A 25967-nucleotide genomic window follows, 5' to 3' on the forward strand; every position below is an offset into this window, starting at 1 on the left:
CCTCTTCTACGGTGGCCCTGAGGTGCAAAACACAACACAAAAAGAGAAAACACAACGGCAAATCAGAAAACACAACACAAAAAGAGAAAACACAACACAAAAAGAGAAAACACAACGGCAAATCAGAAAACACAACACAAAAAGAGAAAACACAACACAAAAAGAAAAAACACAACACAAAAAGAGAAAACACAACACAAAAAGAAAAAACACAACACAAAAAGAGAAAACACAACACAAAAAGAAAAAACACAACACAAAAAGAGAAAACACAACACAAAAAGAAAAAACACAACACAAAAAGAGAAAAGACAGCGACATTAACCAAAACGGAAATGCTAGGTACCCTCGGGCGACAGGAATCATCGCTGATTGGACAAAAGAACTGGTCCGTCCTTTGAACCGGAAAGACATCACCGCCAAACTTACGCGCGGAGAATTCTGTTGTGCTCCAGACAAGTGGAAGCACAGAGCCCGCTATCATGTATTGCAAACATTGTGGGAAAGAGTTCAAAGAGAAGCCTAACTTCTGCAGTGAATGTGGGAAAAGGCTGCAGGAAGACGGTAGCGACGCACACGCGGGACCTTCAAGTAAGTAAACGGATATAACGTTAATGTAACGTTAGGCTACTTTTGCATGGGGTACCGTTAGCCTACCAGAGCTAGTTGGCCAACTGTCAGTTTCCAGACCTTACTCGATAATTTCTTTGCAGGTGTTTCATGAATCTTGCCGTTTGGAGTGAAAGATGTATTTATGCAGGTTATAACTTGCAGTAGGCAGTGAAACTGAAGACAAATGCAGCATCTTCAGGGTTTAGTTTATTTGCAGGCCATAAAGAAAAGATTGTGTGTGTTTTTAGATTTTTTCACTTTCTAGCTTCATTTTTTATGTGTCACCAAAACTGCACCCCTATTTTACAAAAGATAATGTGTTGTCAAAATGTGTTTCTTGTATGCTGTAAAACATTAGACTACTGCTGTATGTATAATGTAACATATTTTTCCTTTGCTACCATGTAGAATCACAGACTATTCAAACCCCTACTCTAGGGACCTTTCTAGAGTACCGAAAGAGAAAAGCGGAAGAGAGGCAAAACTTTTCATGTGGGAAAATGAAATCAAAGAAAATATGTAAAGTCCAGGTAAGTTGGTTACATAGTGAGAATGAACAACTGGTTAACTAGCTGTTGACATTCTTCCATCATCACAGTTCTCTAAAAGTAAGCCTGATGATAGCGTCATCTTTATGGTGACCAGTATATTTTTGCATAAAACTAATGTGCTTCTGTGCCACGACCATATTACTCAGACAATGACACTGTCCTGTTTTCACTTTTGTACATATTTGCTGGTTTCTTATTATGATGAATATGTAACCGTGACATGCAAATCATTGTATTACCAATTACCTGTATTGAAAAGTAATCTGCTGTTTACTGGGTTTTTGATGGGCACTTAAAATTATGTTTGCCCGCAGCGGCTCAGGACTAAACCTCCATTCTAACCTCATAATTCAGTTGTACAGTTCATTGTATAATGACAATAAAGGCCACTTCATCATAAACAGTGGGTTACTCTGTTTTCAGTGGTATTTTGATAATAATTTTAATAATTGCCCATTTTGTATCCAAGTGTGACATGTAACATAGCGTTACTGATCATTTTAAGTAAACATTGATCTTTAAAAATTACCCACTTACAATTTAATTTATTTATTTTGCAGATAAATATTGGTTTGATGACCATTGGGAAGGGTGGTGTCCTCAAGCCAAAGCGTGGGAAAACTATTTTCCTTTCTACACATCCTGACATCACTGCCCTAGATCTGCTTAATGAGGCAGTAAGGAAAATGAGGGACTTCAACAAAGACCTGGATGAAGGACCTTTCCTCCTTCTTTATCCAGATGGCTCTGAAGTTATTAATATCCCTGGGACACAAAGACCATTTACTCTAAAAGCATACAAGGAAGAAATTGGCAAGACATATCAGCGGGTCATCATTTTTATCTGCCAGAAAAAAGACTTTGAGAAAGGTAAACTGTGTTGTTATGACCTAGTTGTGTCCAGTGCAGAGATGGCTGGACTTGCTATAATGCTATATGTTGGTCATTCATCACTTAAAGAATTATACTACACATTTTTTGCTTTACAGTTTTAACAAAACACTACACCTAGTGTTATGAAAAAAGCAAACCAATCCTCTAGATTAGACTTAAAGCCTGTGTCGTTTGACTTGCTTCACAAGGACACTGAAATGCCACTGTATTCATAAATGACAAATGTCTGAAGTATGTATCGGTAATGTGTCTCTTTTGAGAACGTTGGGAAAGCTTCATTGAGGGGAGCCTATTTGAATGTTTTTCAGTTGGAGAATTGCCAGACACATCTGACTCCGACCCTGAGATTGTGATAAAAACAACATCAAGAGAATTTGATCTAGCTGATACACTGGTGAGTGTAATTTAAAACATATTTGAGTGATTTTTGTGATTAACCTGCCTTCAACCTGTGTAGGTTTTTGACATTGGCCTACCAGTACTAAACAAATACTTGTATTTGAATTAAATTATGTCTTTACTACAGCCATTTGAACCTCACCACAAAAGCAGTCCTGTACACAAAGAGCCTGACAAGGTGTAAGTAGTTGGTGTGTGTGTGTGTGTGTGTGTGTGTGTGTGTGTGTGTGTGTGTACCAAAGAAATTTAGATTTTACTGCATTTGCATACATATTTATTTGCTATTGACATAGCTTTGTAATTTGTTGTTCTTGTTACGTGTGCTATACGCTAATGCCTTGTTACTTCAATAAATCAATGTTTGTTTGGTTTTGCAATGTCACCAATATATTTTGGAGTATACTATGATTTATGCTTTTTTGCCCTCAGGAATGGTGATGGGGGGTTGTCACTCTCTACTGAAGTACATCAGGTAATGGAGTATTATTTACATACAGTCTCTATCTTCCTCACTGGTCCATGACTTTAGGTATGAAACAAAACAATAGCTAAATGTTTACATAGACGCCATCAATGTAACTATTATATGGTCTAATATAACAACAATAACTTAATTGATCCTCATAGGGAAATTCACTTCTGGCAGCTCATCTACCATTCAGTGAAGAATTAGAAAGTCTGATGCCTGTGGGTACAAAATATCCTCTATATCTTTCCATCCTGCAGTAAATAGAGAGGAGCCATCGTCCACCATCTGTTTTTGATGTTATGATTACATTTATACCTTTAGACCAAAGTCCATTGAAGTAAACTCATAATCATAGTATTATGTTTATTGCAGTTGTGTGCTTTTAAGCTTTGCTTTTCATTTAGGGGGGATACAAAGCCATTTCAGATGGACTGTTAACTACAAGCCTTTTGTGAATGTGCCTGACTTAACCCCTAGAACCCTACGGACCCACCGGCGGGTCCAGCTGCTACGTGACCTCGTAATTTTAACAAACCCCCAGTATTGATGTAAAAAAACATATTTGGCACAGTTTGGTGACATTTATGGATAAATGTGCCAAAATGGCCTCTCCGCCTAAGAAATTTCTCACTAATACCATTCTAAAATAAATATGACTCATCTGATTGAGTCCAAATTTGGTATATTTTTACACAACATTTAGATTTGAAAGTCTGTACTACTTTTTTGTGCTATAAATAATATTTTAGTAGTGTTTTGCAATGTTTATTTCAAAGAAAATTTTGGCGAGGTTCAAAAAATGCAAAATATTTTGTATTTTGTCCCTAATATTTCAGGCAGGGTCAAAGCTACAATGGTGCTGACACCAGAAAACCATTCTATGACATCTTACCTTTACAGACGTACCAAAAGTTTCTTCTTAAATCTAATAGCTGTGAGGCTATAAGTTATTTACTTTTGTGTGTTTTTGTCAGGCAGAAATGTATTTATACCCCCTTAGGGTGTAAGAGGTTTAAGAAATTGAAAGCGTATATGGAGAGTTAGATGATCGTGGATGCATCAAAGGTCACTTCAGATATCCTATTCAAGCACAGAAGCACATATAAGAAAACTTAACTCAATACTTTATCATGCCATATATTTGCATAATGCAGTTTTTTGAATTGGCAATTGTACCACATTTCACTTAAATTTGCAAGAATAAAAGTAAACAGGGAAATGTCTCCACTGAATGTCATCTTCTGTTCTCTATCTCACCTCCTTAAAGGCATAGTTGAATATTTTGTCAATTTTCCTTATTGCATTAATCATCATTAGTCATATAAGCAGGTACATTCCTGTCCATAAGAGCATTTTGGAATTATAGGATTGTGTATTTGATAAGTTTAACCCTGACCCCTAGTGGACTGAAGGGATCGTTACACAACCTATACTGTCCAACTCCATTGTATTCACTGAGCAGCTCGCATTTGTGCTTCAGGACTCTCAAAACGGGCATTGGTAATATACCTTCTCATTATTATTGCAATAGACAGGCTTCCCAAAATGTTGAACTATCCCGTTTAAGTAATCCATAGAGTTTGTTACATAATTATGTTGTCATTTTATTGAATGTCCTGTTTTTACATTTCTTAACTTTCAGACTATACACTTGGATGACGAGCATAATTATGCTAGTACCTCCACATGTCTTGATGTCGAGAGCTCCTGTTACAGGTGTGTTTTGTGTAATTGTATATAGATTGGTAGACAAAATATCAGAAACATTATTGAGGGGTAAACACATTTCTCTCCTGACAAAGGTTAGATATTGAGTTTAAGCTGGAAGAGCTCGTCAACAATTTGATTGGTTTGATTTTTATTGGATATGCATTTATGTGTGTCTATAATTACATTGTGTGAACGTCTTTGTTTTGCAGGACGTACACCAACCTCTTTGCACCTATCGTCATTGACGATGATGAAGATGAAGTTCTCGTTGTTGACGAAAAAAAGGACATGCCCTCAGAAAAATCTGAGTGAGTCATATAGACACAAGTAGAAAATAAACAAGCTCTCTACTTCGTCTAAAATAGAATTATACAAATGTGAGGACTCACTAAAATGAAAACCAATATGACATTCTCTGTCTGTAACTACTTGAATCAGGTCCAGTTGTTGAGATGTGTGTTTAAAGAGAGTCCATTGGAATTAAGTTAATAAGAATAAAAAACTTGCTCATTCTTTTATAGATTGACTTATCAGTGTCTCTCGTGTCAATATAATGTCAGGATATAGTCTATGAATATGGAATGAAAGATTTGTGTAAAGTAAGTAAAGTAGCTACTGTGCTTTGAATCTATTTTTTAATGTCTAAAATTTTTTTTTTGCTTTTTTCTAGACCCACAACTGTGCAGGCCTCTGAAATAATTGCAAATTTGGCACTTGCAATTGACCACAACAAAGTCAGCAGGTTCAATATATCCAGATCTGATGTATGGGATGGAGCTGTAAGAGGCTTTCGACGCAGCTCATACTCCGAAAAAAGTGAGATCTTTGTGAAGTTCACAGATGATGCAGGGTCTTTAGAAGAAGGGTTGGACACAGGTGGGCCGAGGCGAGAATTCCTCACACTTCTAATGGATCACCTGAGAAATCGTCCCATCTTCGATGGACCTCAAGAAAGACGCTATCTTGTGTACAATCCCACAGGTGTGTTTTTTGATGTTATATTAAAATGAGAAGTTTCAGATAATTTTCTTTTTTTTTTTTTTCTTCCAGTGATATAGATGGTAATTATGTATGATAATTCTGTACTCTTTAACAGCTGTCAGGGAAGATGAGTATTATCTTGCAGGCAAAATGATTGCTGTGTCCGTCATACACGGGGGACCAGCACCACATTTCCTTTCAAAGGACCTTGTCAACCACATAATAGGGAAGCCAAGTTTCAGCGCCACTGTGGAAGATGTAAAAGATGAGAATATAGGGAGAGCTCTACATCAGGTAGAAAATAAGATAAGAGATGATAAGTTGTACTTAATTAAAGGGACAGATTTCCACTTATTTTAACCAAATGTAAAAGTAATTTCATCTTTTTTTTTTTTTTATGCAAGATTTCTATTCATCAAGGACAAGAGTAAACAAGCGTGTATGTTTTAGGGTTGGCCTAATAATACCTTTTGTTTTAAATAGGTCCAGGAAGCCGATTCGCAGGAGTCTTTGCAAAATCTAATTTTGCAAAACAGCACAATGTTCCAAACAGCTGGATGCTTCCGACCTGTCAAAGCTTGTGAGAAGCATACACTTGTGGAGGAGTACCTCAAATGGTACATTATAGACCGCAACCACATTGCCATTCAACGGTAATATTTAAAACCCTTTTTTTCTTTGCCAACAATCATCCAAAAATGTAATAGTTTAGTTTTTAACTTATCCAACATTCAGTCAGTATTACAAATTGCCTGTCACTGCAGCCACTGACACATTGTGAAACAGTGTAACCAGGTGTTTCTTAAATAGCATGATTGAGGAGCATTCTTACTGGGTTAGATTGTTCTAACTTCAGTTGCTATGTCCTCTTATTGTCCTATTCAGGGAAATGCTGAACAAAACATTTTAATGTCTTGAACGATACTAGCTAATATTAGGTTCCATCACTTTTATGATCCACAAATAGGATCATGTAAGTGTGTAAATCATGAAATACAGTCTGACACTGAGTAAACTTTGTTAAAGACAAATATTTAACTTTTACATGAGCATGTCCACTAGATTCAATTGAAAGTTCTGTCTTATGTACCTTTTGACATGGCGAAACATATTGCAGTTCTAATGTACTAATGAAACAATTCAGCTGTTTGAAACCATAAAGGTTCATTAATTAGCAGCTCTGGTTGTGCTCCATTTTACCCTCAAATACCATCCGGCTTATCTGTCTATTTTTCCTTTGTGTGCTTAGTGCTAAAATAAATGTTTGTGCTTTGTTTACCACACTTCTGTTTCTTACAATTTGAAATCCAGATTTTTAGGAGATGAGTACAAATCATGATGATCTTTCCTTTTTTGACATCACAACTAATTTCTGTACACTATGAAATGTTGTCTGTATGATCCCATATAAACAATCTACTTTACCTTTTGCATGAGGTTATACAATCAGAATTTATGTCAAAATATATTAAATTGTGGAAAAAAAGCCACCGCTCATCTGTGGGCAAGATTCTTCTGAGAGGTGCTTGAGCTGAACATTTTTTGACACAAAAAATACAAAAACAGCAACCGCACACTCATAATGCTGTACAATCATTAATTTATTTCTGCAAGCTTTCAGTCTGTGACCTCCTTCAGGCATACACAACAAGTGAAAGCTTCAAGAAATAAATTGATTATTGCACAGCGTTGTGAGTATGCAGTTGCTCTTTTTGTTTTATCTCTACGTATTTTGCAGACATTGCTGTTATATGTTTGGTAGTACTGTTTTCTGTCAGACCTGATAAATCACACCTATGTCTTACAAAATAATTGTCCTTAATAGATTCAAAGACGGACTGGCTAGTCTGGAGTTTTTGGCTTCAGTGCAGAAGCATCCTGGTGTGCTGGCTCCTCTCCTGTGCTATTCTGCCAAGGCCCTGACTGCTGCAGAAATAGAACGTCTGTTCATCCCAGACTTCAGCACAAGGGGAAGCAACAGGTGGCAGAGAGAGACCAAAGTTATCGGCTTTTGGGCTGATTTTCTACTGGAATGTGAAGGTTTGTCATGGCTATTTTGTTAGATATACAGTCGCGGAAAACATTAAGAGACCACTTTTACAAATGTTTCTTTAAAAGCATCTTTTTTAAAAAAATACCAACACAAACAATTAATTGAGACACTGATTAAGTGATCTTCTGAAACACATCTGTTTTTATAGGAAGATTATAAAAACCACTGCTGGGATTAAACATTGACATCATCCCACTAAATCTGATGTATTAACGCATAAGTTATAATACTCATATTGTGTTGTGTTGCTGAATAATAACAATAATTCTGCCGGCCGACAAGTTTTTATTTCCTTGCAAGGAAAGGTCAGTCCTCACCTGAGCGGTGATGGTAAAGGAAAGACTCTGAGATTGGGGAGACCTAAACATTTATACCTGAGGAGAGGAAAAATAAATAAAATATGTTTCACATCCCTTTGTCTGCTGCAGGGGTCGGCCCCTTCCCCAGAGAGTGTTTTTTACACCCTTTTGTCTGTTGCAGGTATTGGCACCGACCCCCAAGGGTGTGTTTCACACCTGGGGCATCCTGCAGGGTTTTGTGTCTCGGTGGGAAGTTAAGAGCATGGGAAGTAGGTGGGAAGTTAAGAGGTCTAGACATGAACATACACAAATGGTCAGCATACAAAAGGAGATCTTATACCTTGGGGGAAAAGCATGGTGTAGGGACATCTCAAGTGATTGAACCATAGACAGATTCAAATTTACCATTACACTAGTTGTCATTTTCTGCCAATAAATGCCCTAAATTACAGTATTTTCATTACATTTTTGGGAGAAATGTTGTCAGTAGTAGATAGAATAAAACAGAAATGTTCATTTCACTCAAACACCTACCTTAAATAGTAAAATCAGAGAAACTCATCGTTTAAGTGGTCTCTTATTTTTTTCCACGACTGTACAGTATATGAATTGTATAGTGCGTTCATATTTGTAATTTTTATCTTCTTCGATGAAATGAAAAAAAAAAAGCTATTGAGTAACTATGTTTTTAGATAATGCCGTGTCAAGCAATGCACTACTACAATGTTGACTTTCTCTTTTTAGATGGAGTGATATCTCTGTCCCTCCCAGATGTGCTGATGTTTGCCACTGGCTTGTCAGCACTGCCACCAGCAGGAATAACACCCCGTCCAAGTATAGGGTTTTTAAATGACTCACCGTTTCCAATGGCAACCACGTGTTCGAACACACTCAAGCTCCCACTACTCGACTCCTACAGTGTCTTTAGGAAGAATATGGAGTTTGGCATCAAAAATGCACCAGGCTTTGGGTGTTTTTAGTTGCCAAAAGGACTTTTATGCATAATCACTTTTATTAAAAGTGGTTTGAGCTGTGGCTTGATTTAGGCTTTTTTTTTTATTTTTTATTTTAATCTTATTTTTATCAACTCTCTGTTCAGAATAATGCTTTACAAGGTCATGTCTGCTTGTTTGCATCAGTTACTGTACTGCCTCTCTTGTTAAAAGGCCATTTGGGACATGACATGCATTAAACTAAAGTTAAGATAAGGTAAAGTAAAACAAGTGAGTGCTTCTTACAATGTTCAAATCTGTGCAGTTAGCTACTTGCATAGCATTAAAATCTCAGGGTGGTGTCCTGATTTGTTTGTTATTGCTGTTTCCTGTTTTTTACAGCTCTACATATATTTAAAGAAAAAAAAAAGAAATCAGTACAAATGCTTTTTGTAAGTAATTGTTGTTTACATGAAAATTGAATCAGAAAATAAATACAACTTTAAGTGTAAAATGTCTCCATTTCAGTCCCACAGTTCAAGTTGCCAAATCTGAAAATTCAAAACAAACATTTTTGGTAGGCCTATATTATCCTGTTATTTATCTCTTGAAGCAATTTGTAAATGTTGGATCACATTTATGAATGGGAAGTAATTTTCAAAACTTAGGCGTGTATAGTCCACCAGTCATTTACTGATAAGCATTAAGATGCATTAAAGCAAAATACTAAATAAGGAAAATATGGTCTTAATACGTCCATGTTAATGTGGGATACCTAAAAAGGTAGAAACGGGTTCCAATAGTCCATATCTATAGCCCAGCTATTTCCTTCAGAGTGATGTACAGTTCTGAGGCAGTCTTCCAGTCTTGTGGCTGTTGTAGTCCATGTTGTTCCACTGCCTGTTGTAGGTATTCCTCTATGTCTGGATCACCGCTTAAATCAATCACTTGCCTTGCCTCAGGAAACACATCCAGTTCCCTGTCTTCAACAGCAAATCCACAGTCCCTTGAACCAAATCTGCAAAATTAGATGATACAATGATATAAAGGAGAAGGTTTGAAATGATCATTGTTAGATTTGTTTGCTTGTTGATATACAGATATTTCTAAACAATGGTAGAGACAGATTGCTTCTAAATTCAACAATGGATTATACCAACATGTACAATTGTCCAAATATATCCCAGTTTAGGCTATACCACAACACCTTGCATTTTTTGTAATGTATATGATCATTACTACCTGTAAGGCAAGAGATACAGTTCATTCGGAATCCCTCCTGGACATGATGCATGTCTGCTTGGTCGGATCCGGTGCTTGTTCCATAGGTCCATACATTCATCCAGGTCTTGCTGCAGAACATTACTGAAGCAAAATCTCAGTAAGCACTGGTGTTCGTGGCTGCCATTGAAGTTTCCAGAGTCTCTTAGGTCTCCAAACAAGTCCATCCAAAACTGAGACCTGGGGATGCATTATAATAGATAAAACATTGTTATTTATAATGCGCTTTTACAAGTACTCAAAGAGGCTTACATACAAATAACACCGTTTAAATGTGGATACATCTTAACAAAAGCATCACAGAGAAATAATGTATATCATATGATTATTACAACAGTAGTGATTCAATAACTTTGGGAAAAATATGGCTTCCCATGTTCAGTATTAGGCTATCACTTAGTGTTTAAGTGGCCTGAGTTAAACAAGAACACTAATAATAATCAATGACAAATACGGAGATTTTAATAACACTGATCAGTGTAATAGAGACAAAGGTCATCACTATACAGCTTCCACTGTACTTTTCATCCATCAAACAACACAGATGTACCAACCTCCCTCTTCTGAAAAAAGACCACCATGACTCGATGCGCTGATTCGATGTTGATGAGCCGTAACTGTGGCTTGACGAGCCTGCATAGTGGTCCATATGCGCGTGACGGAGGGTACATTGTATTGCTGCCATGGTCCCATTTTCTGTTCCGAGGTCAGTTCTCAATCTCATTGGAACCACACCGATACTCTTGACACAATTAATATAATTGTGAGCAATGACAGATGGATTATTGTTCGTTGGTCCACAAACAAGCCACATTATTTTTCTCGAAAAGCCATCGATACATCCTGAGAGTGCCAGGCCAAATGGTTTTAGTTTATCATATCCATCTACATGCCATATGTAGTTTGGACCCATGGAGTGATATGTGCGTCTTGTAAACCTCCTGCGTGTTCTCAAAGCCGTCCCTCGTGGATTCAGCTGTTTCAGTAGCCTCATTACTACATCACGTTTAACGCGAAGCCTGTGCTTTTGTTGGAGAACTTGCCACATAGTCCGATAACCGAAGAGTTCCCCTGGTCCTTCCAGCTCTGTCAGAATGGCACGCCTCACCTCAAGGAGTGGGGAATAGTTGTGTCTTCTGTACAGCCCTGCTTCTTTTAAACGCGTCTTCAGCGTACGCAGACTCATGTTTACGTTGTGAAATGTCGACAGCATATCCAGTATCACGTCATATTCATGTCCGGCATCAAAGTATTGCTTAATAGCAGCGTGTACCTCATCATTTGTGGCGCTCATGATTTGGAAAAATGGAAACAAACCCCGTCTTTCCGGTTCAAAGGACGGACCAGTTCTTTTGTCCAATCAGCGATGATTCCTGTCGCCCGAGGGTACCTAGCATTTCCGTTTTGGTTAATGTCGCTGTGTTTTCTCTTTTTGTGTTGTGTTTTTTCTTTTTATGTTGTGTTTTCTCTTTTTGTGTTGTGTTTTTTCTTTTTGTGTTGTGTTTTCTCTTTTTGTGTTGTGTTTTTTCTTTTTGTGTTGTGTTTTCTCTTTTTGTGTTGTGTTTTTTCTTTTTGTGTTGTGTTTTCTCTTTTTGTGTTGTGTTTTTTCTTTTTGTGTTGTGTTTTCTCTTTTTGTGTTGTGTTTTCTGATTTGCCGTTGTGTTTTCTCTTTTTGTGTTGTGTTTTCTCTTTTTGTGTTGTGTTTTCTGATTTGCCGTTGTGTTTTCTCTTTTTGTGTTGTGTTTTGCACCTCAGGGCCACCGTACTCTTCGCCGCACGCATTGGACGTCTGTTTCAGAGTCATTTTAATAGGATGCAGAGCGTAATTCTCGACGGCTCTGATAGGATGGATCTGGCCATGATATTGCGTCATAGCTTTTCGACCAATTAGGAAGCTGAATAATACAGCGTCGATACCGGAAGAGGGAATGTATCCTGCTGGAGCCTAAGCAGCTAGGTGTTGTTTTCAAATGTGATGTTTTTTTATGTTGATAACATTTTTAGCTGATTTAACAAACCAAAGAGAGAGTAGACACATCGGTTATCACTTTGATGGGTATACTTTGAAGTAAAAAAGGGGCATCTGGTTAATTTTAGCTAGCCCAACTCTTGTCAGCCGCTGCACCACTGTTGTCGGTGATCAGGATCAATGCCTCAGGAAGGAGAGCAGCCTCTTCCCCTAGTTCGATCTGTGAACAGCGCCATTCCTCGTAATGTTGTTTTCTGTAACCGCACCAGTCGCGTTGTCCGGCCGCTGTGGATAGATTACCGGGGAGAGCCACAACCTTACGATGACCTACAGCCAGGATCTGGACGAAGAATGATCACATATGTCGGTGAGTGCGTGAGCTTTATCAGCACAGGAGTTCATAGGAACAAACCAATGAATCAGGGAGATGAGTCTCTGTGAACTGTTCTAAGACGGAGCATCATTTTATAATAAAAGTAAGCTTGGTACCAGTGGCGGCTCTAGGTCATTTTTGCCGGGGGCAGGATGGGCCCGTTTTTTTCTTTAATTTAATTATATACATATATATATATATATATATATATATATATATATATATATATATATATATATATATATATATATATATATATATATATATATATTGGGTAAAAAAACAACAAAAAAAAAAAAAACCAACAACAACAACAACAAAAAAAACAGCCCAATTATTTAAGCTGGTAAATAGGATGATCTGCTAATGGAATATTTTTTTACTCTTCAGAAAATGACCCCAAATCAGAATCCCCTCATCTCCAAGCTTTGTCCTTGGAGGCTGAAATGATCAACTTTAACTTAAACAATCCTTACAAGCGAGATAGTGGGTGCAACTATCAGGATGGTATCTGACTCCTGCCTTCAATATTGATGGCACTCGCATCAACAGCAGTTACACTTCCCACATGGACTGTTTTCCATCATTCTTTATTATGTGTGTAGAAATAAGTCAGTCATTCAGCTATGTTTAAGGAAAGCTCTGTGTTTACACCTTGAAGCTTTCTCACTCCGGTTCTTTTTCCTGAAAAGAGATAATTTGGGACAAACTCTTTAAATAACACTTCATTATGTGGCTATATTAAATATTAAATAAATCACTGATAGAAATTGTAATCTTAAGAGAAGTTGTTTAGGATTACAGAAGGCAGCGTTTAACAACCGGGCTCACGTCTCGTGAAGTGGGCCCCGATAAACAGTTAGACAATCATTTTATACATCTCCAGCCTGCCGCATCATCACATTATTACATCATACACATTTGCAGATGAGGAGACATCCATGGCTTCAACTTATCAAAATATTACACTTTGTTTTTAGATGAAGGACACCGCTCTCATTCCATTCCCAAATCTTTGCCATGTACAGAATGAAGATGATAACTGTATATCCTGACAGGAACTGTCCTAATTGGATAATCTAATGGGGAAACATTAGTTCTGTCATGCATCAGGCAGGTAATATTAGGGTTTAATAAACTCACACATCATCAGTGATAATGATCCTAACAGGTACTACAATCCACTTCAAGACAATATGGTTCAGTGCTGTGTATTTGCAAAAAAATACCATGTAGAGCAGGGGTGTCAAACTATTGTTTTTAGTTTTAGTACATAAAAAAATATATATATATGCCTCTTCTTTATGACATGGTGGGTTTTATTTTCCTTTTGAGGGTCGGATCTATTGCATTAAGGGGCTGGATTTGTCTTGCGAGCCTTAAGTTTGAGACATGTGATAAGGAGCCAAGTTTGGCCATCGTCATGGTTGTTGCAGTTGCTCTATTGGCCACGGAGAATATGATACATGGTGCTATGTAGTCGGGCCAGTAGGACAAATCATTTCTTAAAACATCTCACCTCTTATTGTAGGCTACAGAACAAATATACTGTGATGTGCTCCTTTGAAATGGATGTTTAGATTTTTCAGAGTAAGCATGTATAAATGGTTTGAGTGTGAAATTCATCCAATTCGTCCATACTACAGAATCCTGTCAATTAAAAAGCCAAAGGCAGTCCCAGAAGGATTGTCAGCAGGGCTCCATTCTCTTTGTGCCTCCTGGAGTCACACAAATCTTCAATAAGAGGTCGTTTGGTGGAAAAAACAAAACAAAAACAAGTTCCAGCTGGTCTCAAAGCTAGATGCTAGTTGGCTAGATGCTAATCATCTGTTTCAGGAAATCCCTGTCCTTCAGAGGCTGGTGTCACATCAGCAGATCTGTTAACATGGCAACCAGATCTGCATTGTTGCAGATTGAGTGAATAAACTTCTGCTGCTGGTTTCAGTCTACAAACAGACGTTTGATACCTAAAGAAATGTACATACTTCTAATCTTGGATCATATGAAATGGCAGAGGGAAAACTAAAAATCTGGTAGTGATAAACCAGTAGATGGATTGGCTTTCACTATTAATATGTTTTTTACTCTGCTGTTTCTTTTCCTCAGGGCACCCTTGGATCTTCAGAGATGCAGGGACAGATGAACCTTTAAAAGTGAACCACAAAGAGCTATTTGTTCCCAAACCATCAGATGAAGACGAGCTTTATGTTAATATCACTTTACACGGTAGGACTTGTCAATATATATACCGGTATATATATATATATGTATCTACAAACATTTATTATGAAATTTATAAAAATGGCTGCTTAAAGGCGTAGTGGGTAGCACTGCTGCCTTGCAGCTGGCCCTGGGTCTGTCTGCATGGAGTTTGCATGTTCTCTTTGTTCATGCGTGGGTTCTCTCCGGGTACTCCAGCTTCCTCCCACAGTCCCATGACTGTTGGGTTAACTGGCTTCTCTAAATTCTCCTTAGGTGTGAGTGTGTGTGTGAATGATTGTTTGTCTTGTTTGTCTCTGTGTTGCCCTGCGATGGACTGGCGACCTGTCCAGAGTGAACCCCGCCTCTCGCTTGTAGACAGCTGGAGATAGGCACCAGCACCCCTCGTGACCCCGTTTGGGATAAGCATGAAGAAAAATGGATGGATGGATTTATAATAGTGTTAAATGTTTTCTTATAGTGTTTTTTTCCCCAATGGTGTTATAATGGCTTTTTGTTAAAATTGTTGTGCATAAAAAGTGAAATTAAGAAACACCACACAATTGTTTTTCCATTTCTGTCAATACTTCAGATTTTTTTTTAAATTACATTAAATCTCCATGTGTACTAAACCAGTCCAAACCCTCAAGTTTATGTAATTCCCCTGCTATGCCACCGGTAGGTGCATGCATCAAATAAACTTTTAGATGATTTTGAAGCAACACTATTATGCCATCTGCTGGGATTAACAAAGAACTAGTAGTTTTTAATTTTTAAAAGGCGATCAGTGTGTTTCCATCAAACTTTGATGCCAGTTTTGAACAGAGATTTAAAAAGTTGAGAAAAACAAAATGCAAATTATATTCGTTTCCATGGAGCTCTTCTAGAGGGATACTTCAAAATGCGCAGAAAAAGGATGGAAAGGCATCTAATATCGCTATTTGAACAATGGTAAATGGTACTATTACATACTGCATAAAGTTTTCTCTCCCTAAATAAGGGCCTAAAAATAGCATTACTTTTACTAGGGATGGGCATTTATCATATTCTTATTGTGATAATGTTCTAGTTATGATAAGAGTTTTGACTTGTTATCTAAATGGTAAAATTGGAAAGAATGATGATTCAAAATTCCCGAAACATGATTAATTGCAGTTACTACGAAATGTTTAGTGAAATAAATCATACTTCTTTATGTAACTGGTGTCCTGAAGAACCCGATTTTAAGTGTACATTTGTTCAAGAGTATTATTAGTGATTGTGGCTTATAATGGCTGTAGCAAGCTGTCAAAGACACACAGTTAACAAAAAAAACGACTGCCATGAAGCAATGTTTTTTATTATTACTTTATGTAATAATGATTTAATATAATATCACCCAATATTGCAGTAAGATTTTGGGTGCATATTACCCAGCTCTAGCTACCACTAATATCATTATTAATAAGGCTGATGTACATGCATCAGTTTGGCAGAGAAATCTGAATGCCTCCAGTTTCAGTTCCAACTTTAGTAAACACCAACCTTCATGTTGGTTTCCAAGAGCAACTCGTGTCTTAATCCTCTGTGCATCGAGTGTTTCTTTTTTGGGCTTTTTCACACTTGATCTCGAACTTGTCTTCTGTCTTTTTGGCCCTCTGCTGGGCGTCGCTGGCTCAATAAGTTGATCTAAGATGAAAATTGTAATTTAGTCCCCCTTATTATATGAATTCCAATTTTTGATTCCTACCTACCCCTTTTCCTCCTGCAGACCTTAAAACAGAAGAGGTAAAAAGGGCTCTACCCCATCTCTAGGTACTCTCCCTAATCTCTAGAAGTATTTTTTTGTTTTTGACTAAGAAAAAATTAAGACTAAGATTATTATTAAGATAAGATTGATTTATTACAGAATCGAAGTCCCAAGCACATTAATAACAAAATAAAATGAAATTAAAAAAATTAATACACTGAAGTGTATATCTCAAGCTGCAAATTACCTGATGTATTCATACAGGCAATATGATGATAGGTCTTTAGTTTTCAGTATCTAATAAAGAGGGAAGAAAAGCAAACATTTCATCTTCTATTCTGTTGATTAAAACTGATCAAAGGGTAAATTTTCTGATCCTGATCTCTGCCCTGTTGTTTGCTGTCTCTGATAAAATACTGATTGTAAGAAAAAAATCAGAAATAAAAAGCACTGATTTAATAAAATGAGAAATTCCTTTAAAACGTTTGTCTGTCTTTCAACAGTTGACAGCCTGAAGGATCGAGCTCTTCATGCCGTGCGGCGTCTGGTGCGACCAGAGGACTACAGGAGGCTGGAAATCGCCCGATGCCTTCAAGAGGAGCTGGAAAATCAACCCAGCCACCTGAAAGACCTCCAGCGCCTTAATCGGCGGGTTGAGCAGCAACTGCTGGAAAACATTCGACGGCGTGAGGGGGCAGAAAGCCAGGAAACTGGATGAGCGTTTGCTACATATGGGCATCAGTGCTGCAGTGTCCTCTCTAGGACTCTAAAGACTGTTTGGATGAGTCACCGCTGTTGATTTCCTGTAAAGGAGACATGCTGAGATTTTCTGTATTGTCATTTTCACTCCTCAGGTTTATCAGAAATGTGTCCCTAAGCTAAGGAGTCCGTTTGGCCGTCTAACAAAGAGTGTTTTTCATTAATAACGCTGTAATGAGATCATTTCAGGTAGGGAATTTAAACATTTTTTGAAATGACAGCAAAATATGTACATTTTTAATTCCCATGAGCAGCTTTGGTCATTATTACCTTTACTCTCAGAATAATCCATAGATTGAGAGTTTTGTTAAACATTTTCTCTAGCTGCTAACTTTTTGCCTAAGAAGGCTAATTAGATTCCTATAGAGGTACAGGAGCATGCCAAGAAATGGGAACTTTTCTTTATCTGATTGTTATTTGTTTTTCACCTGTTGCCTAGTCTTAAATGTGCAAACAGCTGTTCTAGCTGAATCATTTCCACAATTTATTTTTTGACTATTAATAAAAGATATATATATATATTTGTTCTGGTGTGAAAGTGTCTTTGAAATATGATTTAACCTAATCCCTTTTGCTTTAAATAAGATGGATGGTTCTGATCAGAAGGGTATATCATTGACATTATTTCCCTTTTTCTCTATTTTTTGGAATGGCTAAAATAAAAAGCCGACGTTTAATGGATTTTCTCAATGCTTCCACATATAGATAAAAACATACAGTCCCAGTACTTTTTGCTTATCATCTCTTTAAAGTTGCAGTACAACCACATGCTTGTTGAAGCCATTTATGAATGAATTAAATGTACTTTGAACAAAAAAAAAGAATATGTATGTTAAACACATAGATTAGATTAGGTTCAACTTTATTGTCATTACACAGGTACAGGTACAAGGCAACGAAATGCAGTTTAGGTCTAACCAGAAGTGCAATTGCAGCAAGTGCAGGATAAATAATGGTTCCATAAATACAGGACATGGGTTTCTACTGAATAAGTATAGAGATGAATACCATTATAAATAATAAATATAATATATAGCTCACTAGTATTATAAACTAAATTTACAGCTGGATATGTACCGAATATAATATACAGGTGGATATTACTGTAAAAAAGGTTTTTACAGTTATGTACAATAGCATATAGCATATATACAGATGGCTTTTACTATAAAATGAACAAATAAAGTTTGGACAGAAGCTATCTAAATTAAAGTGCAGTGGAAGGTAATTGCATATTACAGTTAAAGTACAAATAGCTCAATTGCAATCAATGTATAACAGAAATTAATAAGATGCAAATTTTAAAAGGTGCTGAGAAGTTTAAAACTTTATTTTAACTCCCACCCTTTTATACTCTTTGTCAATTTTCTCTCCCTATATATATTATAGGTCTTGTTACATACATAAAGCAGTATAGATAATTCACATATACACATGCATTGACATAGATACATATTAGCTTAGCATAATAGCTTCATATTATGTTGGCACCATTTAACTCCACTTTTTAAGACCACATTGAACTAGAAACTAGATTAGAACAACCAAGCTTCTGTTTTTTTTAACACCCTAACCAACTGAGTTACATCTTAAGGTTAAAGACAACGGATGTTTGCTAACAGTGTAACTGGTTCCTTCTCAAATATTGAACATTTTTGGAATGGATAATGCAGCCTTACAATAAGCTTCTGGATTTATCCTAACCGAAACCACAATAAATAGGAATGGATAAACAGTCCATTTTGAATAACCTCTAATGTTTATGATAGTGCACAAATATGGGACCAGAATTTAGCAAGAAGTTGGTTGGTTACAGTTAACATGAGGACTTCATAAATATATATTGAGTCCTTCATGTCTAAATGTGTGTGTGTGTAAAGGTGAAAAAATACCTAGTGTTTTCAGAATAGTATAAAATTTTGGAAGTAAACCAGGTGGTCACATAACATAATTGTATTACATTTATTTTCAAAGAATGTTTAAACCCAACAGTTTTATTAAAAGGATATACTGTTGATCTAATGCATCTGGTTACTACAGACAACTACTTACTGGGTTTTATCCTGTTTTTATATAACTGTTTGAAACTGGATTTTAACTGGTTGTTTTATGTTTGTTAATTAAATCAGCAGAAAATATTTACATGTTGATATATATATATATATATATATATATATATATATATATATATATATATATATATATATATATATATATATATATATTCTCTATTATGAAACTTATTTTAAGAAAAAAGGCTAAAGGTCATGCAATCCACTGACATAACCTCCTGGTTATATGCCACAAACATGTTGACCAAGGACACCTTAGTCAGTGTGACTTGCCATTTCGTGAAATTAAAGCCTGGCTGCAGTTTTCTAAGCAGAGCCATCACTGTGAAGTTTGTTGCGAAGCAGCTGGGTAACACAACACATTTTTGAGCCATCCTTAAGGATCATGCACCCAGGAGCAAGAGAAAGAGAAAAAAAAAACCTATGGATTCAAGATGCTTCAGGCAAGAGCTGTGAGTCCTCAGTGGCTGAAGAGAGCGTTCCCTGTGTCTCGCACAGACGTACGGTATTTGTGTTTTGCAGGCATCTGGCGTTCATAAATTTTTTTCTGTTTTCCTCATAAGCAAGACATTTTGGCCCAGGAGTCACCCGGTCATGTTCCCACACCTCCAGGCGTATCATTGGAGCAAAATGAAAACAAAGGTAAGAATTCACAAGAGGGAGATTCTTGCAAAACTATACAGAGTGGTAAATCATGTCTTGTCTGTTTTATGGTATTAAGTTGTTTCATCTCAGGTTCCAGGTTGTCTGTCATTCATTCCACTCGTCTTGTTGAAAGATTCAGGTTTGTGAAACATGACAAACTTTTTCAAAATGATTTGCATTTTAAAATGTGATTTAGTATACACTTAGGGCAAAGTCCTGTACTCTGTGAACCAATGAAAGATGTTGCTAAATGCTACCCTTAAATTTCCAATCCAAAGTTCTCACACCCTTAATACTTTTTTACTTTTTTTCCATAGCCACAGACATATGGGTTATTTTGGGGGGGATTTTATTTTAAACATTAACAACAACAAAAAAATAAATAAAAAATATTTATTTTGAAATCTTTCCAAATAGAATTCAACATCCATCCATCCATCCATCCATCCATCCATCCATCCATCCATCCATCCATCCATCCATCCATCCATCCATCCATCCATCCATCCATCCATCCATCCATCCATCCATCCATTTTCTAACACACTCCCAAGTGGGGTCACGAGGGGTGCAGGTGGTCTCCAGCTGTTAATGGGCAAGAGGCAGGGTACACCCTGGACAGGTTGCCAGTCCATTGCATGGCAGAATTCAACATACAGAATTTAATTTTTACCAACCACAGTTTAAAGGTTTAGGTCGAAACATAAAGAAATTACAAATAGGAATGTTTCCTGAGACTTTAACATTACTTTTTTATCCATTATGGAGCCTAGGCGGAAGTTTAACTGAAGAAACTGATTGTTCTTTTACATCCACCTGCGACACAGCCAATCAGCTTTGAACCACACCTCCACAAAAGCTAATCGGAATCCAAAATTCATCTTAAAAGGCCTCTGATACGCACGTGTCTGCTCCTGTGCGCAGGCGGTGGGTGCACTGTGTGATTTCATTGAGATGACACCGTTTCAACCCACCTCCATCCCCTCCTCCACCATCGTAGCTAAAGCTTCATCAGAGTGTCATTCCTCCCGCACTCTTACTGCGTTCCCTGTTTCATCTTTACTGGTCTGGCAGAGGACCACCATGTTGAGCCTGGTTCTGCCAGAGGTTTCTTCTCAACGGGGAGTTTTTCCTCTCCTCTGTTGCTTCATGCTTGCTCATCATGGACAAGTTCTCTCAACCTGTGTTATCCAACTGGACTTCCATCTTCCAGGTCCCTGAGTGAAGCTCTAGTATCAGCTCACACAATCCACTGGATCTCCCCATAAAGCTCAGCAGACCGTCTTGCTAACCAGCAGTCTACAGACTGACCAACTTCATCTATCTCCACTCCACCACCAGTTTCAGGCCTGGGGGGAAACAGCCCTATTCTTTGCTCCTGTTCATGCATATCTATCAAAATTAAGCGCTATGTTTCCTGCCGAGGTCTGAGCCCCAAAGACAAAGTAATTCTATCAATAAATTTCTTCTAATTGTCTTTTCTCTTCTTGTGAGTTTTTCAGATTGAACTGAGTTAGCTTAGTAAATCCTGATTAAAGTCCCTATAAATTGTTCATGGAACAAGACAAGCGAAACAGCTGAAAAAATGCTTTTGCAATTTAGTTTTTTCTTAATCAGAAAATGAAAAGCATTAAGTTAAGGTCAGCCTGTTACCACCTCTGAGTGAAAATGCAGCCAGCCATCTTGCTATATCCACAAAACGACACAGTAGGTGAAACATCAGAGTTTTTAACTATGAATGTGTTTTCCAAAATCTCCTCACATTGTTCATCTTTTTTTGATAGGAACACCAAAATCTATCATCTTACCCCAAAACATGCCTCAGTACAGGAATGTTTTCAATGATTGGGCCAGAATAGACTACTGCTACTGGCTCATTGAGAAGAAGGACGCAACATGTAAGCCCGGCTTTTAGCTTTAACAGAAGCACATGAACACAATGTAGCAGCGTGGTGTGATATTCTCAAGTTTGTGTGAATGGCATCGATGAGATCTAAGCACTAAATCTCTTTTACAACTGCTCATGTTTTTCAATTGAACTTTGTTACTGAACAGATGGGAAATTTGAGGCAAAACATCTAAGATATTTTTATGTTCTTGTAAAACTTTTCCAACAAGATTTGTTTTTAATTTTGTCCCAGAAATCAACCTATTTCTCACAGTCAGCACTTTAATTCAAAGGCGACATGCTGAAGAAGTGACTGTATTTTAAGTTTTAAAAAATTTAAATTCTTATAAAGGAAGTTGTGTCAAAAAGGAACAAATTACACTGTTGGCAAATTAAAATGACTTCATAAACATGTTTATGAAGCATGGGTTCATATAGCGATTCTTGGAATAACCTGTAAATGAAAGCTCATGCATTTTAACCCATCTTCCATTTGTTTTTAGCTGAAACCATTCTTGTTGTACTTTCTTAACTCACTAAGAAGGTATTTCCTGCAGTTTGATTTTATTTTAAGGCTGAAGCTTCTTATGTTGAAATAGGGAAATTGAAAAAAATGTACGTTCGTTTTTTTAGGAGACTGCAGTCAGGTTTGACCCATTTCTACCACTGTCTGAAAGAAAAAGACAATTTTTCTTTTGCCTTACATGTTGTGGTAGTCTTTTTTCTGTTGCATCTACATCAGAGATGGCAAAAGTACTCACGTTCCGTACTTGAGTAAAAGTACAGATACTTGTGTTAAAAAATACTCTGGTAAAAGTGGAAGTACTGATTAAACTTCTTCACTCAAGTAAAAGTAACAAAGTACAGGCTTGTAAATTTACTTAAAGTATAAAAGTAAAAGTAGAAACCATTTTTTCATGCCGTTGCCTACATTTTAAATGGGTGTCTGCCAATAGGACTAGATCTCCGTTGGGTTCATTTTCAATCATCTAGTCGTCCATACTACTATGCTAACGCCACCGCGACCAAGCTGCAATGATTTGCCTCGAATGAATACTGCCGAATCTGTTGATTCATCTTGTAGTGGTGCATCAAATGCAACGTAGATTCCCATCCAATTAGATTGAATTTGGTATTGATGACGTGAAAAATAATAACGGTAACTCCATTGAAATTATTCAAACCTAAAGTAATGAGCCAATTTTTAAAAATGTAAGGAGTAGAAAGTACAGATATTTGTGTAAAAATGTAAGGAGTAGAAGTAAAAAGTCGCCATAAAAATAAGTAGTAAAGTAAAGTAAAAATATCAGAAAAATCTACTTGAGTACAGTAACGAAGTATTTGTACTTCGTTACTTCCGATCTCTGATCTACATACAGTATAGTTTTTCATAATTCAAAACCTTACTTAATTACTTCGGATGTTTAGATGTCTAATGCACAACTAAAGGTAAAATAAATTATGTTAATCAAGAAACAACCTTATAGAACTGGGATTTTGTTGAACATCTGTTGTATCTGTTGCTATCATTCTTTGCAGCAGCTCTTCAGGATGTCTTCTCCTACTTTCCTAAAAAGCAAGAACAACAAAAAAAAGAAAATTTGTTTGTAAAAGTTTTGATTTTTTTCATAGTCATTAGGTTAAGAATAATTCCTTTGCTAATTACTCTCCATACAGATAACTGCTGTTCTGTAAAGGTTCTCTTATAAACATTATCTTATAAAACAAATAAAAAAGATACTGATACGTCCAGCATCTGAAAATGTAAAGAGTACAGAGGAAATAAGCAAATCTAACAAGGAATTGTCATTAGTATAACCAAGGTGGATCAAAGGAGAGTACTTGTTAGCACAAATAGCAAGATGTTCATGGTAGCACTGGAGGAGCTTCAGATACCTGCTGCTCAATTCAGAGAATATGTCAAAGGGACAACAAATTTTGCCTTCAAAGAAAGAAAGAATTCAGGTTTAAACCTATGTATGGGACAAAGTTGTGAGAAAGGTTCTCTTAACAGAATGGACCAAAATAGTATTTTACAGTTTATGATTTTAGCTATTTATTATTTTAGTCATGATGGTGGCAGCATTATTCAGTGGGGAGAATTTTCTCAAGCAGTAAAGCTGGTCAGAGTGGATAATTTGATAAAATAAATAGAGGGCAATCCATAAAGAAAAAAGGCTTAAAAACATTAACCAAACCAAACCTATACATATTGCCAGTTAAAATAATATAATTTACATTCAAGTAAACGGATGTGTTGGCTCAAAGACCAAACACAAATCGATTTGAAAATTGCAGAAAAAGCTATGTGATGGCTGTATTCAAATGTATGGGAGATATTTTTTATTTATATTAGAAAATAAAATTGAAAATAGTCTACTTGAAGTTTCGGTAATGATGAAATATTATGAGGGATTGCAGTTTAATATATATATATATATATATATATATATATATATATATATATATATATATATATATATATATATATATATATATATATATATATATATATATATATATATATATATATATATATATATATATATATATATATATATACATATAATATAATTTTGATATTTGGATATTTTAAACGCTTTCTTTAACACGAACAATATATGTTTCTATAAAATCAGTCTATTTTCTTCCTACTTAAATATATTCTAAAAATATTTTAAAAACATGAACAAAATCTCAAAATATCTCGCGAGATTCGATTACTTGATGGAGGGTCCGAATCAGGTTGAATAGTAAAAGCTCCTCTGTTTAGGGCTTCGTTTTCGAATGAACTTACGAGTCAACGGAACATATAAGGTTTTTATTTGCTGTAACATGTTTTTCCTCTTTGTTTTTAGTCCTTAGGTTTGGTCGGGTAGCTTGTAGCAGACTTCTCGTTCAGTTTTAATCGCTTCTGCCGTTGGACTAAAAGATGCCGTCACTCGTGTATAAAACTTGCTAATTCAATTAATTTTGTTCATGAATATTTGTGTCATATATGTAATCATAATAATCATATACTTAGTTACGGTAAAAAAAAAAAAAAAAATCAAAACTGATGTTTTCCGGTTGTATTGTATTTATTTATTTTTTTTAGCTTGAAACCTTAGTTGCTGCGTGTTTGAAGGGGTAAAATATGTTAGCTAGCCAATTAGCTGTAACCATTATTTAAAACCCCCAAGGCCTTCATTTTTATTTTAAAGCTCTACATAATACTTTTAAAAGTACAGATAAAAAAGTACATTTAAAGTTAGTGTACCAAGTTTATCCATGTCAGAAGACTATTTTTAGGCCTCTCCTGTTATAACCTGTCTTTATCCACCTGCAGCCTTTTTTTTTTTTTTTTTTTTTTTTTTTTTTAAATCTACAGGAGTTGAGAGAAGTTCATTTGTCTGTTGGCGTTATTTTGAATTTTGCTTTATTTACTAGCTAATACTGTGCTGGTCTGCTCAGAGATTTACACTACGCGTCTAGTTCAAAATACACAACAATATAAAATACACAATATATTATAACTCTTGAGATTGCCTTAGATCAGGTTCTGGCACGTCACTTTAAATTGCTATATAACAAACTCTGTAATTTTGTTAAACAAAGAGTCTTATGGGGATTATGTCATTCATCTAATTCCCAAAAATAAAATTCTTAGAAAATCTGAATACTATTTGAAAGAGGGTTTGTTTTAACACTATGATTTGGCTTACACAGTCACGAGGATGACATTAAGTTTTAGCAGATGGCATTGCTAGGGCTGGGTATTGTTAAAAAAATTTCGGTGCCGGTATCAATACCGATACCTTCACTTTGATACCGGTTCCTGAACCATACTTTTTTCAATACCAGTTTTATTATATCAATTCGAAGAAAAAGAAAATTACACAACATAATAAAGTACAAATCTTGAGTTTTATTTTAAGCTCTGATTTTTCCATTTACATTTTTCCTCTTACATAAAAAAATTATTTTCAGTGAAGAAGAACAGTTGCAAACAAGTCAGTGTCTAATATTCACTGTTACATTGTGAGGACCTTTTTTACTTAGCAGTTTTTCTTTAGAAAAATTAACTTGTCTGCTTTCTCAGGAGACAAACAAGCCCGTTGAATGGGATTCCTACTGACAGCGCACCGCTGGTATGTGGGGGTCTGAGCGGCT

At 36.2% G+C, this 25967-nt stretch overlaps 4 protein-coding genes across 6 annotated transcripts in view; 3 read left to right on the plus strand and 1 right to left on the minus strand.

The window, feature by feature from the left end:
* The first annotated feature begins 198 nt into the window (after positions 1 to 198).
* LOC119776650 (G2/M phase-specific E3 ubiquitin-protein ligase-like) lies at positions 199 to 9185 on the plus strand. Its single transcript, XM_038275198.1, has 13 exons — positions 199 to 591; positions 1021 to 1142; positions 1724 to 2033; positions 2366 to 2451; positions 2584 to 2636; positions 2886 to 2928; positions 4568 to 4641; positions 4845 to 4943; positions 5306 to 5616; positions 5732 to 5910; positions 6100 to 6269; positions 7442 to 7656; positions 8713 to 9185. Exons 1-13 carry the CDS (start codon positions 483 to 485, stop codon positions 8946 to 8948), a joined length of 2007 nt encoding a protein of 668 aa, XP_038131126.1. The 5' UTR covers positions 199 to 482; the 3' UTR covers positions 8949 to 9185.
* Positions 9186 to 9327: 142 nt separating this feature from the next.
* On the minus strand, positions 9328 to 11708 carry LOC119776649. Its single transcript, XM_038275197.1, has 3 exons — positions 10736 to 11708; positions 10143 to 10361; positions 9328 to 9918 (listed from the first exon to the last, which is right to left on the minus strand). Exons 1-3 carry the CDS (start codon positions 11473 to 11475, stop codon positions 9711 to 9713), a joined length of 1167 nt encoding a protein of 388 aa, XP_038131125.1. The 5' UTR covers positions 11476 to 11708; the 3' UTR covers positions 9328 to 9710.
* Positions 11709 to 12068: 360 nt separating this feature from the next.
* On the plus strand, positions 12069 to 17732 carry vhl (von Hippel-Lindau tumor suppressor). The gene is made up of 3 exons (XM_038275184.1): positions 12069 to 12517; positions 14630 to 14749; positions 16955 to 17732. The coding sequence occupies exons 1-3, from the start codon at positions 12331 to 12333 to the stop codon at positions 17167 to 17169; spliced, it is 522 nt and encodes a 173-aa protein (XP_038131112.1). The 5' UTR covers positions 12069 to 12330; the 3' UTR covers positions 17170 to 17732.
* A 3979-nt stretch (positions 17733 to 21711) lies between these two features.
* The window catches only part of tatdn2 (TatD DNase domain containing 2), an 11587-nt gene continuing 7331 nt past the window's right edge, over positions 21712 to 25967 (plus strand). The window contains exons 1-2 of one of the 3 annotated variants that reach the window (XM_038275194.1): positions 24545 to 24632; positions 25897 to 25945. The gene's annotated coding sequence lies outside the window, so the exon portion shown is untranslated. Of the gene's footprint in view, positions 21826 to 24529; positions 24633 to 25896; positions 25946 to 25967 lie in introns of those variants that run through there. The other 2 variants (XM_038275195.1, XM_038275193.1) reach the window with 2 other exon arrangements.

Source organism: Cyprinodon tularosa, unplaced genomic scaffold (assembly GCF_016077235.1).
Source record: "Cyprinodon tularosa strain WSP-4 unplaced genomic scaffold, ASM1607723v1 ctg95, whole genome shotgun sequence".
Lineage (NCBI taxonomy): Eukaryota > Metazoa > Chordata > Actinopteri > Cyprinodontiformes > Cyprinodontidae > Cyprinodon > Cyprinodon tularosa.

Coding starts and splice junctions, on each gene's coding strand:
- LOC119776650 (XM_038275198.1), top strand. CDS start 483: ATGTATTGCAAACATTGTGGGAAAGAGTTCAAAGAGAAGCCTAACTTC. Junction 1,143..1,723: donor AGAAAATATGTAAAGTCCAG/GTAAGTTGGTTA, acceptor TTTATTTTGCAG/ATAAATATTGGTTTGATGAC. Junction 6,270..7,441: donor AACCACATTGCCATTCAACG/GTAATATTTAAA, acceptor TGTCCTTAATAG/ATTCAAAGACGGACTGGCTA.
- LOC119776649 (XM_038275197.1), bottom strand. CDS start 11,475: ATGAGCGCCACAAATGATGAGGTACACGCTGCTATTAAGCAATACTTT. Junction 10,362..10,735: donor TCTTTTTTCAGAAGAGGGAG/GTTGGTACATCT, acceptor ATGCATCCCCAG/GTCTCAGTTTTGGATGGACT. Junction 9,919..10,142: donor CTGTATCTCTTGCCTTACAG/GTAGTAATGATC, acceptor CTAATTTTGCAG/ATTTGGTTCAAGGGACTGTG.
- vhl (XM_038275184.1), top strand. CDS start 12,331: ATGCCTCAGGAAGGAGAGCAGCCTCTTCCCCTAGTTCGATCTGTGAAC. Junction 12,518..14,629: donor AAGAATGATCACATATGTCG/GTGAGTGCGTGA, acceptor TCTTTTCCTCAG/GGCACCCTTGGATCTTCAGA. Junction 14,750..16,954: donor TGTTAATATCACTTTACACG/GTAGGACTTGTC, acceptor GTCTTTCAACAG/TTGACAGCCTGAAGGATCGA.